At 40.2% G+C, this 15,481-nt stretch overlaps 1 protein-coding gene across 3 annotated transcripts in view; it reads right to left on the reverse strand.

Annotated features, from left to right (window-relative positions):
* The window catches only part of LOC134816382 (MAGUK p55 subfamily member 2-like), a 36,995-nt gene that overhangs the window by 3,757 nt on the left and 17,757 nt on the right, over positions 1-15,481 (reverse strand). For all 3 annotated transcript variants that reach the window (XM_063825209.1, XM_063825208.1, XM_063825207.1), the window contains exons 11-15: positions 5,750-5,886; positions 5,334-5,448; positions 4,646-4,767; positions 1,360-1,437; positions 856-990 (exon numbers count right to left, since the gene is read on the reverse strand). In XM_063825209.1, coding sequence (XP_063681279.1) covers positions 856-990; positions 1,360-1,437; positions 4,646-4,767; positions 5,334-5,448; positions 5,750-5,886 — 587 coding nt within the window. The remainder of the gene's footprint in view (positions 1-855; positions 991-1,359; positions 1,438-4,645; positions 4,768-5,333; positions 5,449-5,749; positions 5,887-15,481) is intronic.

The following is a 15,481-nucleotide window of genomic DNA, read 5'->3' on the forward strand; positions in this document are numbered from 1 at the left end:
TGGTCCAGAGCATTCTATCGGCTATACAGGGCGAGTATCATAATTGACACACATCTAGATGAATGCTGGATAGAAAGTGGACGGTGGCAAGCGCCTGACCACTTTTTAACCAAACCAACACTCACTATCTGACATCTGCTAAGTTTACGAAAGTAATGTGACAAATTTAACTACTTTCACCAGCACCTCCCTAAACCATCCTTCGGTGGAGGGGCTATTAATTTTACTGTTAGCGCTGTAAACAATGCTATTATTATTTATTAACACTGTTAACATTGTGGTTATTAACACTGTTATTGGGCCACATTAGCAGCTACAGCGAACAAAGTAAAGAAACAAGGGCAAAACAATATGACAAGTCACGACAGATTTAACGTATATTTACATTTTACACACGTTACAATACAAACACTGGTAATCTGCCAGCACCACCATTTTCTAACTGTGATTCATTGTTTTAGACATTGCATTACAGCACATTGCATTTACAGTTTATCACAATACGGTTAGAAATAATTGAGAACTTTGAAATGGAGTGTCAAGTTGACGGGCACAACAATTGAGCCACTTACCAAACGAGTAAGGGGAAATGCCTGGATAGGAAGATGTTTAGATTTGCTACCGTGAGATAAGAGATTACTTAACTGCGATTAATTAGCTATTTATGTCACGGTACACACGTTGCAGGATTAATCGTTTACATCAACTGGCAGTCGTGATTTTAGATCATTTTATCCGGGCTATGATCGAATGAACTATGAACATGACTAGCCGATGAAAGGCTGAAAACTAATAATCGACGGCTACTTGAAAGACTAATAGACTGTCTAAATATTTGACGGAGTAACTTCTCACCAGAGATTGCTCATGAGTCTTGGTGAATCTGATAGTGACGATGTCATCATCATCCTCCTCAGGTGCAGGTTGCTTTATTTGCTCCCAGTTGTACGATGAAGCTGCTAGTTTGCTACTTTGTCCACCTAACTTGTTCTGATTGAGATATAGTGTTAGAGCTAAGTAATAAGTACTTTATTCCCAGATAACCGGTTACTTTTAACCGAGAATAACTTCAATCAAATTTTACACTGGCTATACTGCAAGATAACCCCAGAAATCTAAAAAATGTCAATTCGCACCGAACATCCCCCTGATAAAACCCCTCTACATTTTGTGGTTGGTATGAACGATACAAACCCTGATATTATGAGTATGTTCACTGAACATTGTTCAGCCTCTAATTTATTGCTTATAATCAGCTGTGGACAGCAAAAAACAAATCTAGAACTGGAGAATGAGTTCAATCCGTAATAAAGCTGAAAAAATAAGCAGAAACTTTTGTTAGAAACGGTATTTACGTACCTCATTATTAACATTTTGAACATTTCCGAGATGAGGAGTACTTTGTGAGAAGGCCTTATCCCCAGTTGTTTTCAGAGCCTGAAACAAAGCACTTTAAAAGATACGAGAGAGTGTGAAAAAAGGCAAATTTAAAATTGTAATTATGACAGAACTGAAAATTATTACGATGCTTTTTGTTAGTAAAACGTCGGTGAAAAGTCAGTGAAAATAACCTCATGTTTGCGGTACTGTTGAAGTTGGATGTAGTCAAAGTCTTCTAATAAACTATCACACTTTTTCATCTGATGCTGCATAACAGCAATAGACTGAGTCCTCCGATGAATGTTAGTACCAGTTAGCCCGATAATGTAGTCATTAAATACAGCATCATAGGGTCTCTGGTGAGTATCCGAGAAGGACACATCATCAGGATCAGAGTCGTAATGGTGGAGGAAATCAGACTCCGCTCTGCTGAGTGGAGGAGTTGAGAAGAACACTGAGTCGCAGATCCCGGAAAGAGAGGACAGGACGAAGGAACTGTCGTCAGTGCTGTCTCTATCATACCCGTCATCATGATCATCAGTATTATCTTCTGGTTCCTTGATCTTATCAAGGGATGTATCTAAAGACTTGTTGATCCTGTCAGTTGATGTAGCCATTGAGGAGCTTACATGGTCGGGGACTGTTGGTGGAGGTCCAGATGGGAGTTCCGGGCGAGAGGGAGCTGAAGAAGATGGTAGTTTAGGCCTGCTGTAAGGGGGTGACGTTTTCTTTTGTGTAATGAACGGTGTGGAGTGTGGTCTCGAAGGAGGATGGGCAGGTGCTGACATTTGGGGAGTATCTCTGGTAGCTCTTTTCTTCACCTTTATTGGCTCATCACACATTGAATCGTATCCGCCCCCGTCTGTGTCTGCACCTTTTCTTCGGGACATGAGATCTGAGGACATACTGTCATATCCTCCACCGTCTTCAGCTGCTTTAGTACCTTTCTCCGCCGAATCAGGCATTGAATCGTAACCACCTCCGTCAGCATCCAAAGAAGCCTTTATTCTGATGGGAATTATGGAAATCTTTTCATTGTCTGTTCCTAAGGAATCATATCCTCCCCCATCAGTTTCCAAAGAATTTTTCCTCAGCAACATCTTTTCATCGCAAGAAGGCATGGAATCATACCCACCCCCATCGGCATCAAGAGAATTCTTTCTTTCTACAGAAGCCTTGAGGATTTGTTCATCACCACTCGTTAAGGAATCATAACCACCCCCGTGGTCGTCCAACGACGTTTTCCTTGGAAAAAGATTCTCATCACAAGATGACATGGAATCATATCCACCCCTACCTGCATCAAGGAACGCATCTTTCTCAAGGCTTTTCTCTGATTTCAGCGAATCATACCCACCACCATTACCATCTAAAGATGCTCTTGTCTTACTGTTTTGAGGTTCGTTGTTAGCAGAATCGCCTGACTTCAATGAATCGTATCCGCCTCCTTCGCTATCAACTGCACGACAATTATTTTTTACAAGCTTAGATTCGACAGATTGAACCGGAACATCTATTTCGGGTTTAGAATGTGTTTGCGTTCGGTCTTTTTCTCTTGTCCGTGCTGAGTCTGAATCAAATTTGCTCACCGGAAACGCATTCGCAATCTCATCGACGAGAAGAGCAAGATCATTCTTCTCTGAATGTTGAGCATTCTTTTGAGATACATTTTTTGGTCTTTTTCCAATTTTACCCGGTTTCTTAGATCTCCCTTGCCGCTTTTGAGTCATCATTTCTGATTTTAGTTTACCATACTCTAAAGCAGCAGCACTTTGATACGATTTGAGTTGAAATCTATCGAGCGAGTTATTCAAATTCTTAGCCTCGGCGACAATATTTTCCCTAAAAGCAAGATCTGGGCTGCTCTGATATAATATCTTGATAAAGTTCTTGTTGAAGGATCTGCGCTGATGTATCCTTGCAGCGTAGAGCGCCAAAAGTGCTGCATCTCGCTCTTCTTCAGTCAAACTCCCACTGCTCGCTCTTTCTCGAACTCTCTCCGGTTTACTCCTTGATCTGTGTTTTGACGTTCTCTTTTTACTCATAAGCTCCATCTCTGTCGCCCCATTTAGAGCACGCTCTCTCATCTCAATCAATTGTTCTATGGCCAAAACTTCATCAGAATCTACCGGATCGTTACTGAAACTACCTTCAAGATCAGCGACAAAATCCCCAATCAGACTGTCCAGTGTTGTCATGTTTTTCAACGTTTCAATCTCTGCATCCAAATCAGCCAAACCTGCGTTCATGGCTTCGCGATCAAGACTTGTAAGACTCTGTTTGTCAGTAGCATTGCTCAATCCTCGACTGTGATCTCGTCTCAAGAATTCGGGCTTCTGCACGTGCTGTAGTTCTAAATCACTGTCAATTTTGTTGAGGCCTTCAAAAAATTCAATGTTTTCGTTTATTGATCGAGTGAATATATCATCTTCGGCTTCAACAAAGAGCTTTAAATCCTTGTCCTGTCCTTGCTGAGAGAACCTTATTGAACGCGAAATGAAATCCTCGACCTCACCCTCACTCAAATCATCATCTTCATCATTAACTTCAATTTCTGACAAATTACCCTCTCTCCCAGCAAGAGACTCAAAGAACAGTACGTTATCTTGAATAGCGCTCACAGGACGTTCATCGACCGGCTCAGCATCCTCTGACACCTCCCCAATACTCCTTCCAACAAAACTGTCGACAGCTTCCTGGTTAACATAATCATCCTCAGTTTCACTTGATTGCTGTCCCATCATGTCGTTCAAACTGTTGATCAGCTCATCCAGCCCCTCCGACACTGACCCATATCTCTTCAAATCCCCGCCCTCCGAACCAGACTCTTCCAGTTCCTCCTCCTGCTCCAAAGAGGACTGGTCCGAATCATAAGGGGACTCCTCCAAAATACCTTCATACGGATCAGAGGGATTGTAGCGGACCACGTTGTGAAGAGAGTCAGTACTGGGCTGAGTTACAATTAGTCGGGGGTTTGGGACGGGGGCTTCATTAGCATGGGGTACTGGAGCTGGTCCTCTGTGAGAGGATTCTGGGACATGAACAGTGCTGGAGACCACTTCAGTAGTTCTGATATTAGTTGTCGTCACAACGTGAGCTGATGTCGTCACAACGTGAGCAGGTGTCGTCACAACGTGAGCTGGTGTCGTCACAACGTGAGCTGGTGTCGTCACAACGTGAGCTAGTGTCGTCACAACGTGAGCTGGTGTCGTCATGTCGTCAGTGTGTTCTGTCATATATCTGTCATTGTCGTCATATATCTTACTCTGTGTAGAACAGATAATTGGTTGTTCTGCAGTATCTCCCGAAGAAAACGCAGATCCTCGTGTTTTTCAGGTCCTAGTTTTTCCTCGAGATCGTTTATCGATGAGATAATGTTGTGGAAACCTAAACATTAGACAAGTTTTATAATTACGGGGGATATAACTGAAACTCGGAATGAGCAGAGGCAAGAAACTTGCCAACAAAGTAAAAATCTAATTAAAACCATAAATATGAACCTAAATGATTTTTAAAAGGCTATTTCAAAAACTAAAAATGGTTGGCACAAAGCTCACAAAGGTGTGTACTGTGTACTGAGAGTAGAGAAAGTTGCAATTTTAATTAACACGGATATTAATAGCTTACACAAATAAACAAAAACTACTGTCTTGACAGCTTTCTGTTGGGGCTAGCTGCTGAGGGTGCGTCAGACAGGGAAATTATGATTAAAGTTGTAAAAATGTTTATAAATATACGCATATTAGATCCATTTATGAACATATTTATAAATATACACATATAACATACATTTATAAACATATTTATAAATATACAAATATTACATAATCATACACTCATAAACAGTACACTAGTGTGAAGGGACGAATATTACGGACGGAGGAACCTTTTCAAATTCTAAACTGTCGCAATCAGTAGGTGGTATTCTGTTAATGTGATTAAATAAGACTCACTGCTGGTTGAAGGTACGGATCTAGTCCGGGTCCGGTCCGGCTCAGATCCGGAATATGGGGTGTACACAGCTCCGTAGTTCAGCTGGTCCGGTGCTGAGATGTAATCTCCATCCGACTGAAATAAATATAAACTATTTTTGAAAACGATTTCTAGAAGCACGTCCTTGCATAACGATTTAGCAAGTTGTTTTCTGTGATTGAGACCAATCACCAAATTTATGTGCATAAGTTATCGCCAGTGAAAAATGGTATACAAATATTGAAAGGAAACATTGTAGCGTCGAGGAACAATGACGTCAGTCGTCACATCTCATTAATGATGACGTCACATCTCATCATTGATGACGTCACATCTCATTAATGTTGACGTCACATCTCATCATTGATGACGTCACATCACGGGTAAATATACTCACATCACAACCGTCTGAGTCAGGAATATCATGGTAGATATGGTCGCTGCTAGTTGCCCTGGAAAAGTACTCTGAACTGATTGAGAACACTTCACTAACTGGTCTGCTGGAACTCGGGCTACCCTCGTATTGATCTGAGCCTGAGATGACAAATAACGTATTTTAGATACTATATCATTTCATAATATTCCGTAGCACACGAAACACCCATAATTTTTGTTTGTACGACGATGAATTTAAATAATCCCACATGACATACGCGTTCTACAGTGATACCAAGTTGCAAATGTACAATTTCTATCGCATTTTCCCCTGCTCTGAGCTCCCATTAATAAGCTGTAACCATCCGGCACGACGAGCTGCTAATATTTGGTTGAAACTTGAAACTTGAAAGTAAACTATGCGATTATCGGAAAACAGTCCTAACTTTGGTTGGTTCGAGTTATTTTATATTGTAGTATTGCCAATCAACTGTGTTATTAACCCCAAATTGTGTGAAACTGTCATCGCAGATTACACGAAGACAGGATACGATATCCCCTCATATATTCAGAGAGCTATTAAGAAGAATAGTTTAGTGATATTATTAAGGGACATTGATTGGGCAGATTAAGTTCTACAGAAAGCAGTAAGATCTGTCTCTGTGATCAGGCTCCTCAACTGAACAGTGAGTTGCAGGTCAAATAATTCTCATGCAAGTTGGGCTGCAGTTGCACTACTATACAGTACAGTTGCACTACTAGACATGGGACAGTTTAGCTACTAAACAGAGTATTTGATGCAGCAAGCTTTCTCATAATTCGGAGGAACAATTACATTTATCTCCCTCCTAGGATATCTCTTCAGACTAACTAACTCAGTAAACACACTCCACATTGACACCACTCAATCATATTATATAATCTCCTCTTCACTCCACGATCCCCCAGCTGAAAATTATTAAAACACGTTGTACTTGTTTGAAAGCTTCTGAATCAAACAACCTGTTGTGTCACTGATATGTTCCAGAACCCCCCCCCCCCCCCCCCCCCAGTTTACTAAGTACTGAGTAAGTCAGTAATGGTTAATTTCACCATCTTTTAAATAAAAGGGTTAAAAGCACTGCTCAACAAGCTAAGTCACCATTTTAATTTATTTCTGTCACTCCTTGACATACATTAATAAAAGCATTCATATGTTATTTAACTCTGTAGTTAAAGCTTTAAGTATTATTTGTGCTATACTACAGCTTCAAGTGACCAAGTTTATTGGTAAGATCCCAAGTCCTGATTAGATCCGTCGCTAAATGTCTTGTCTGCTGTCGAAATACATTAACGTACAAATTATTAATCACAATTCTAATGCTGTAGTCAGCCTGATATATTGTAATGATTCCGAATGACTGCGTTCTCGTTTTATATTGTTGCTATGAAATGTACAAAAAAATTATGATTAAAAAAGGATCTAACCAAAACTTAGGGCCCATCATAGGTTCCTCTCCAGTGTCCCACGGATCCGGACCATGTGATTACAGTTTACACTACAGGTTATATGATTCCGCGAGCAGTTGAGTAATACTTAAAAAGGAAGTTGAGTAATTATTAAAAAGGAAGTTGATTAGACTTAAGCTTCCATCCCCTGATGGGAACTCTCGAGCGTGCTTGAATTAAAATAATTAAAATTACTTCTGCGGATGTGAGAGCTTATTAAATTAAAGGCAAAACTTGAGTTGAGTAGAGATGACATCATGCACACCCTCATTGTGTCAATTTCACTGAATTTATTTATTATTGATTAACTTTACAATATTATGTGGATGATGAGAAATTGATCTGTTCAATCAGTGTTATAAGACCTCGCATGAATAACATTTATGCTTATAAACATTAAACAATGAAATGATAATAAAATACAGCTTTGCCATGGCTTTGGGACTGTATGTCATTTAGTTCTCCGTATTCTCTAATCTCAAAATTGTACAGGAAGTCGATATTTTAACTCTCAGGGAAGCAGAGAGAGCGGAGGGGGCTTCCTTGGAAATAATATTGTTGGAATTATTCCAAGAAATGAGAAATTTAATTAAATTTTAACCAAAACACATGCTGAGTAGATATGATGTCACGTGCAACGTGTCTCATCCTGCTATCCCACCCAGAATTGAGTTTTTTTATTTGTTAATATTTTATTGATCATTATTTAATTTTAATTTAGATTTAGTTTACCTTTTGGTGCGGATGCTCATGCAGTGGTTCTTTTGCGATAGTGTAAACGCGATAGCTATAGCGCTATATGGCACGATCAAACGCCGTCTAGCGCTTGTTTGTGCTATTTAACACTAGCTAGCGCAAACTATAAATTTTCGATAACTATAAAAACTAAAAAGGTAATAATTATTTTAGTCTCTTGAGTCTTGACACTATTTTAGGGTTAGACAGGTTCCTGCTAGTTGCTCTAAATCTCTAATACCAACAAGTGCGTCACGTGATACGACGGTACGCGAAAGCCCATCGTGGTTCGGTGGAAACATTAGCTTTAATGATAAACTAACGTTAAGTTGCCACGAACTTGCCTTTAGCTCTTAAACATATTTCCATAACAGAAAAATTAAAAAAAGAAAAATTTACTTACACAGATGGCCCTGAGGGTATGAAAGTTATCTATTTCGGTGTATTTTGGACGCTAATTCCGAATCACCCCCCATGACGTAGGGTAAAAATGCTTCCCTAGGGTCACGTGACAGGCTAGTATAATTATAAAAACACGAATTCGATTTTTTTTGTTGAAATCTTTCAAATCGATCAATTACATACAAATTTACACAATGAATGAACAACATTAAATATTCTCAAAAGTATAAGACTCCGATAAAATCAGATTTTCTAGGACAAAATGTATGTTATCAAAGGACCTGAGGGTCACCAAAACACAGATGTTGAGAGCAAAAAGCACCTCCTGCACAAGTATGGGCCCACGAATACTTGTTTAGGGCTCGGGTTAGGGTTAGGGTTGTGGTTAGGGTTATGGATAGCTTCGGGGTTATGGTTAGGGTTAGGGTTGGGATAAGGGTTTATGTAAAAACCGTTTTGCTCGGCTGAAAAACCATAAAACCAAAGTCACGTGATAATTTTTGGGCGAGCGAATTAGTAAGAGCCCAAACACTTACACACATTTTTTTTGCGCAATCTGGGGCTGCACTAAAAGTGTGAAGTGCTATTTTGAAATATGATACATTAGTTCTTAACGGGTGATACTCGTAAAATATCTGTTCGTCGACGAGTCCAACTCGGCGCGCGTCCTGGTAGTGGGTAGGTTGTAAACCTACAAATTAGTTCGAGCAAGTAGCTAGCGCTATTTGATGCTGGATATACACCATGACCATAGACATATTAATTCATATCAAAATATTTACAATTTAGCGCTAGCTACAAGCTAGCGCTAGCTGACAAGGCCAAGGTTTATCGCAAATATTTGAAACCGATATTTTGCGATAGTTAGCGTTAGCTAGCGCTAGCTGACGAGTAATATCGCAAACATTTGATTTTGAAATATTGCTCTGGTTAGCGCTAGCGATAACTATCACGTTACGATTTTTAGCGATAGCTAGCGCTAACTAGCGCTAGTTAGCGATAGTTATCGAATGGCGATCATGGTTTGAGGCGATGGTTTGAGGCGATGGTTTGACTTTGAGGTTATAAGTATAACTATCGCAAACTATCAGGTTCGACTATGTCGCATAGCTGACGGTAACTAGCGCTAGATAGCGCTGGATGGCGCGATCTAGCGCGATTCAGTGCGAACTCAACTAGCACTATAGTTATCGAAAATTTATAGTTTGCGCTAGCTAGTGTTAAATAGCAGCGCTATCTAGCGCGTTTACACTATCGGCATCGCAAAAGGACAGATGCGGCTACCGAAAGCTTAAGTTAACTTATAGTTATACATCCTTATTCACCATTGAATAAAAATTCTTTATTGTTACTGAAATATTCACTCTTACTAATTATTTAAGATAAATGTAAAGTTTTTTTGTTTCTATTTTAGGACCAAAAGTCATGCGAAATAAAGATGAAAATTCAAATTTTTCTCGTTCAACTGCCTGCAACAATGCAGTCAGCATGTAATAAAATAGCTTAGGGTTGCAGTATACTTATAGATTATAAACACTTTATAATTATAATAAGTAAATCGAAAAGAACTCCTACTTTTTGCCGAAATATTCAACTATACTGTTATGTTGTTCTCGGATAAATTAATAATCAATTCGAATTAGTGGAACAGTTGTAACGTTCTCCAAAGTAAATCGATAATCAAGGACAGCAAAATTATTCGATAATAATGTGGTCTAAGTATTAACAGATATTTCATAAGTTTATAGATGAATGAGAATCCGAAAGAAGAGCTGGCGAAGTCGCCTGTCAAGTTAAATGAGGAAGTAATCGAGAGAATGAAAACAATACTCCATCGTGATGAGACATTTTTTGATGTTTGGACGGAAAATAGGAACCTTGGGATTTCCAACAACTTAATTAAAGACTTAGAAAAGCATGAAAAAGAAGTGTCTAGAAAAGTAATCACTGCTGCCCACAAGTTTAGCACCCTCAAGAAGGAAGCCAAATGCTTACTTATTAGCTTGAAGCGCATAGCTGACCTGGCATTAGTTGGCTTCAGATGTGGAGTAGATGACGACAAGGTCTATAAGACATTTGCAGAGGATTTAGAAGATGAGATAATGAAAGAAACATTGGATGAAGTAGATAGTACAAACAAAGCAGTGAAGGAGGCATTGCTTGATGTGGAATACTCTCTTAAAAAGGTTACTGGATATTGTGAAGAAAGGTCCACCCAGCTACCACCAGAAGAAATAAAGGCAATAAGTGAAAAGCGAGCGGATTATCTATATAAAATCGGGGGAATACTAACTATGATGAACATCCCGGCAGCGTTCCATCCAGCTGCACGAATTGGTGCTGGGCTGGCAGGTTTTGCTATAAGTGTGACACAGACCGAGTCAGACGTGTCAACAATCAGAGAGACATTCCGAACAGCGACCAACCATCTGCAAAGTGCGGAAGAGTACTGGCGTCAGTTTCAAGGAAAGGTGGTGAGTTTGAATGAGGACCTTACTAAGTTTTCTAAGCATTGGGATAGCTTGAGAAATAAGATCCAGTTATCGGGTGGTTACTTTGCTTATTTGCTCGGAACCCAGGTCAAAGAAGATAAGGTTGGGTTTATGAAAGCGCTGGAGGGCATTATTAAAACGTGCAAAAAAGCTATCAATTCCAATGTTAGATAAATTGAATCATAAAAAATCTACCAACAGACCTGACCGGAAAAACCATAATCAAAGATACTGTTATCAACACAGAACGTATAATTGGACAATCTTGGTTGCAGTAAATATTCCATTTCAACTGTGCTGTGTGCTTTTTGAGTTAAATATTTTTAAAGAATACAGTGATTTAGTATTTCTTGGCCTTTAAATTTATTTTATTTTAAAAAGGATCATTCCTTTTTGAACTATGGGCTATCGGACATCTTAAGATGTAGAGCAGATTCAGATAAAATGTTACTGTATCAATATGCTATAGTTGACTTATATAATGATTCAACATTTGTATCTTATGTCACAATTCCCTTGTAAGGAACAAAAATAATCGTCCATCGAGTATTATCAATCCTCATTCCTCTAAACGAAAATAAATCTCAAAATTTGCTAGAGGTTATCAGGCAATACGATAAAACCAACAGCTAGCAAGGAAACAAGTAAAAAAATTTCGTTAATATGCTATTTGATTAAACGTATATAATATGTTAATGTAGGCAAGTTTCCATAAACGATATTTTATTATCGGCGCCAATAATCGCTTATTGGGCGCTTTCTCGGCGCTTTTTTTTTAAAAACCGTTTACAATCGCTTTTTTTACGATTATAAACGGTTCAAAAAAAAATCGCTTATAATCGACTATAATTGGTGTCATAATTCAAAAAAGCGCTTTTTTTAATTTAAAAGCGCTTATAAGCGCTTTATTTACGCTTTACAAACAGCTAAATTGCACCCCAATTATAAGCGCTTATAATCGCTTATAAATGGTTCAAAAAAGCGCCTACGAATCGCTTATCCGGCCAACCGCTAATCCACCCGTTTTTGGCGCCAATCCTACTGGAAAACCGCTTTCAAATCGCTCAGCGACGCTAGTAAGCGCTTAAAAGTGCTTATAAGCGCTTTTAAATTAAAAAAGCGCTTTTTTGAATTATGACACCAATTATAGTCGATTATAAGCGATTTTTTTTTGAACCGTTTATAATCGTAAAAAAAGCGATTGTAAACGGGTTTTTTTTAAAGCGCCGAGAAAGCGCCCAATAAGCGATTATTGGCGCCGATAATAAAATATCGTTTATGGAAACTTGCCTTAATGTAGTAGTATAAATATTAAAATTATCTTTGGTTCGAGATGGACATATTCGGTAAAAATCTACCGAGCAACATCTTGTTTTATTCTTAAGGAGACTGTGATTATTATTTTTGTAAATCATAACTAATATTGTTTATCGAAATATTTTGGGTAGCTATTTTAATTATGCTTTCTAAGAAGACTATTTATTCCCACAGGATGGTCGATCACAGAGAAGGAAAACCAAATGACCCAACAGCCGGGAAAGAAATTGGAGAAGAAATTGTCAGAACTATAAGCGATTTTATCGCTCAGTCGATCCCGCTGTTGACACCCTTTGATAGCATAAGTGGCGCGTTAAAGAAGATAGATGAAGAATCATTTGAAGACCTTCGAGAGGAACAGAAGAACCTAAGGAACGAGATTATCAATGCTAATCGTAGTTGTAACGAACTCAAAGACAAAGCCAAATTCTTCATTCGGAGCTTAGAGACCTCTATCAACACCGCAATTACGAGTTTTCAATGCGGACTTTCCGACGAAAAGATCTTAAAGAAATTTGCAGAGGATATAGACAAAAAGATTATGAAAAAGACGTTCAAGAAACTGAAGAAAAGCAATGGAGAAGCAAAGAGTGCAACAGCAGTGGCGAATAGCCCGCCTTTTGGAGATGGTCAAAAAATGCGGAGAAAAGATCAGCAACTTGCCTCAAGTAGAAGACGACACGGTAAGTAAAAAACGGTGGGATCAATATCTCAAACTTGGCGAAAAATTTGCAGGATGGGTTACTCTAGTGAATATCTTGGGAGCATTTCAACCAGCAGTCCAAATAGGCGCAGGAATCGCAGGGATCGCTTTGCATGTAGCACACACTGAACGGAATGTGTCAGATTTAAGGAAAGAATTCAAGGAAGTGTACGCCAATCTCGAAAAACATCAAGAACATTGGAGCCAGATGCTGAACATTGTCGATAGCTTACTAGTTGACCTCGAAATGTTGTCAGACCATTGGATTAGTCTCAAGTCAGGATTTATGCCAGAAGCGCAGAATATCTGCGAACTTTTCTTAGGAACCTCTGAGTCTGAAGTAGAAACTCGTGACAAATTTAAGGTACAGTTTTATGAAGCGCTGCAAAAGATCAGGGAAACATGCAAACAGGCGCTCGACATGGACATGATGAAGAAAGAGATTAAGCTTGAGGACGAGACCAAAATTTAAAGAAATATCAAACTGATTTATAAAACTTATATGATTATAAGTTTTATGGATAAACTATTTTATATCTTTAGCTTTTTCTAATTATTAATTACTTACTTTTTTTTACTTTGGGCGATCCTCAATCGAAATCCCATTCACTGTCTGCCTCCACACGTCTCGATCGCACATAACAGTTCGAAGGTCGTCTAACTGGAGCCCAGTGTCACGAGCTACTACGTCCAGGAAGGTGAGTGGTCTCCTTCCACGGCCGGATTGGGCAAGTCGCCAGGGGAGGATAGTGGAGATAACTTGGTCAGAAGCTCTCATGCAATGCCCAGCGAATCTGGAACGCCTCGACGCAACCACTGAGGCAATAGATGGAAGGTTGCCATAGATCTGCTTGAGGGTTGGATGTTTCTTCCACGAGATGTTCTTGGCCTTCATTAAAAGACGGGTGTAGCATCCGTTGAGGCGCTTCTCAAGCTGCTTGTTTATGGTCCATGTCTCTGATCCATAGAGCAATACTGGTTCGACACAGGCTCTAAAGAACTTGACTTTCAGTTGTTCGGAAATGCCAGAGGACCAGACTTTTTGCAGTTTAATACAGGCTGACCAGGCCATTCCTTTCCTTGTGTTGAAATCCTTTCTACTGTCCGCAATGAAAGAGCCGAGGTATTTAAAGTCATCAACCTGTTTAATCTGGCGGCCTGAGATGGAATGTAAGTCGACATTGTCAGGGATGTTGATGGTCATGAACTCGGTCTTAGAAGCATTCATAGCAAGACCAACTTGTGCGGCTGCATTTTCAAGGTCTGTCAGCAGAAGTTGGACTTGCTCTATGGTGTCTGACATTAAGGCCAAATCATCAGCAAAGTCAAGGTCTGTGATTTTGACCGCAGGCACTCTTCGACTTTTCCTAGGCACGATGGTAAGACCGAATTCTTCACCCATGCAGCTTCTGAGGACATAGTCAAGGACGATGATGAAGAGAAAGGGTGCTAGAGTAAGGCCGTCGATGGTCTGGACACGAGAGAACGATGAGTCATAAAGAAGCCTGATAGCATCTACAAGTGGAGCAGGGATACCGTAGAGGGAGAGGATGTGGAAAAGGGCATCCCGGTTAATGCTGTCGAACGCTTTCGAAAAATCGACAAACACAATTGCGGCTGAGCGATTTCCGATCTTGCATTCCTCGAGTATACGACGTAGGGCAAGGACCTGTGGGAGTGTGGATCTTCCTCTACGGAAACCATTTTGGTTTGGCCGCAAGAGGGGATCAATGAATGGGTAGATCCGGTTGAGGATGAGCTTGTTAAAAACTTTCGCTGCAACCGGTGCCAGTGAAATGCCACGGTAGTTTCCTGGATTAGTAAGATCACCCTTTTTGGGGATAGGAATGATTGAGGCCGTTTTCCAGGCTTGAGGGATCACACCATCCATGAGTGCTTTGTTACAGAATCCGAGGAGGTTTTCACGTAGCTGGGGAAGCTTCCAGACTGAGGGAGGGATGCTATCCAGACCGGGTGACTTGGAGGATTTGGCGGACTTCAGAACCGTGTCGAGTTCTGACATGCTGAAGGATGAGCAGCTGATGGGCAGGGTGTCAGAGACTCGCTGGTTGAAGAAGGGGAGGGTGAGGTCCGGCGGAGGCTGTTCTGTGCCTAGAAGGGACTTGAAGTGCTCGAACCAGATGTTGAGCCGTTCTTCGGTAGTGCCTCCTGGCACTTTGCAGTATGGCACAGTGTCGGAAGATGTTAGTTGCCTGATGATGTGCCAGGAACTGCGATGCCTGTGCTCAGGGTTAGTTTTCTCCAGCAGGTCAGTCTGTTGTCGAATGTGCTGTGAAGTAGCAGCATTATAGGCTTCGTCCAGTTGCTTCTTTGCGTCTTCAAGCTTTTCCTTGGACGAAAAAGAGGGGGAAATCCTGTGACTCAGGGACGCATCCTTTAGGATATTGCGATGGTGTGCAATATTAGGATCGTTGTAAGGATTTTCCCGTTTCCTCTTCCTCTTTTTTGGCAACACCTTAAGTGCTGTGCTTGTAACGCTTTTAACGAGCAGGTCGTAGTCGGACTCGAGCTCTGCTTCCTCTAGGAGTACACTGTACCTGTTTTTCACTTCCACTGCATACTGGTGTTTCATGATGGAATCGTGGATCAGTGGAGT

Source organism: Bolinopsis microptera, chromosome 6, assembly GCF_026151205.1.
Source record: "Bolinopsis microptera isolate Bmic1 chromosome 6, MBARI_Bmic_1.0, whole genome shotgun sequence".
Taxonomy (NCBI): Eukaryota; Metazoa; Ctenophora; class Tentaculata; order Lobata; family Bolinopsidae; genus Bolinopsis; species Bolinopsis microptera.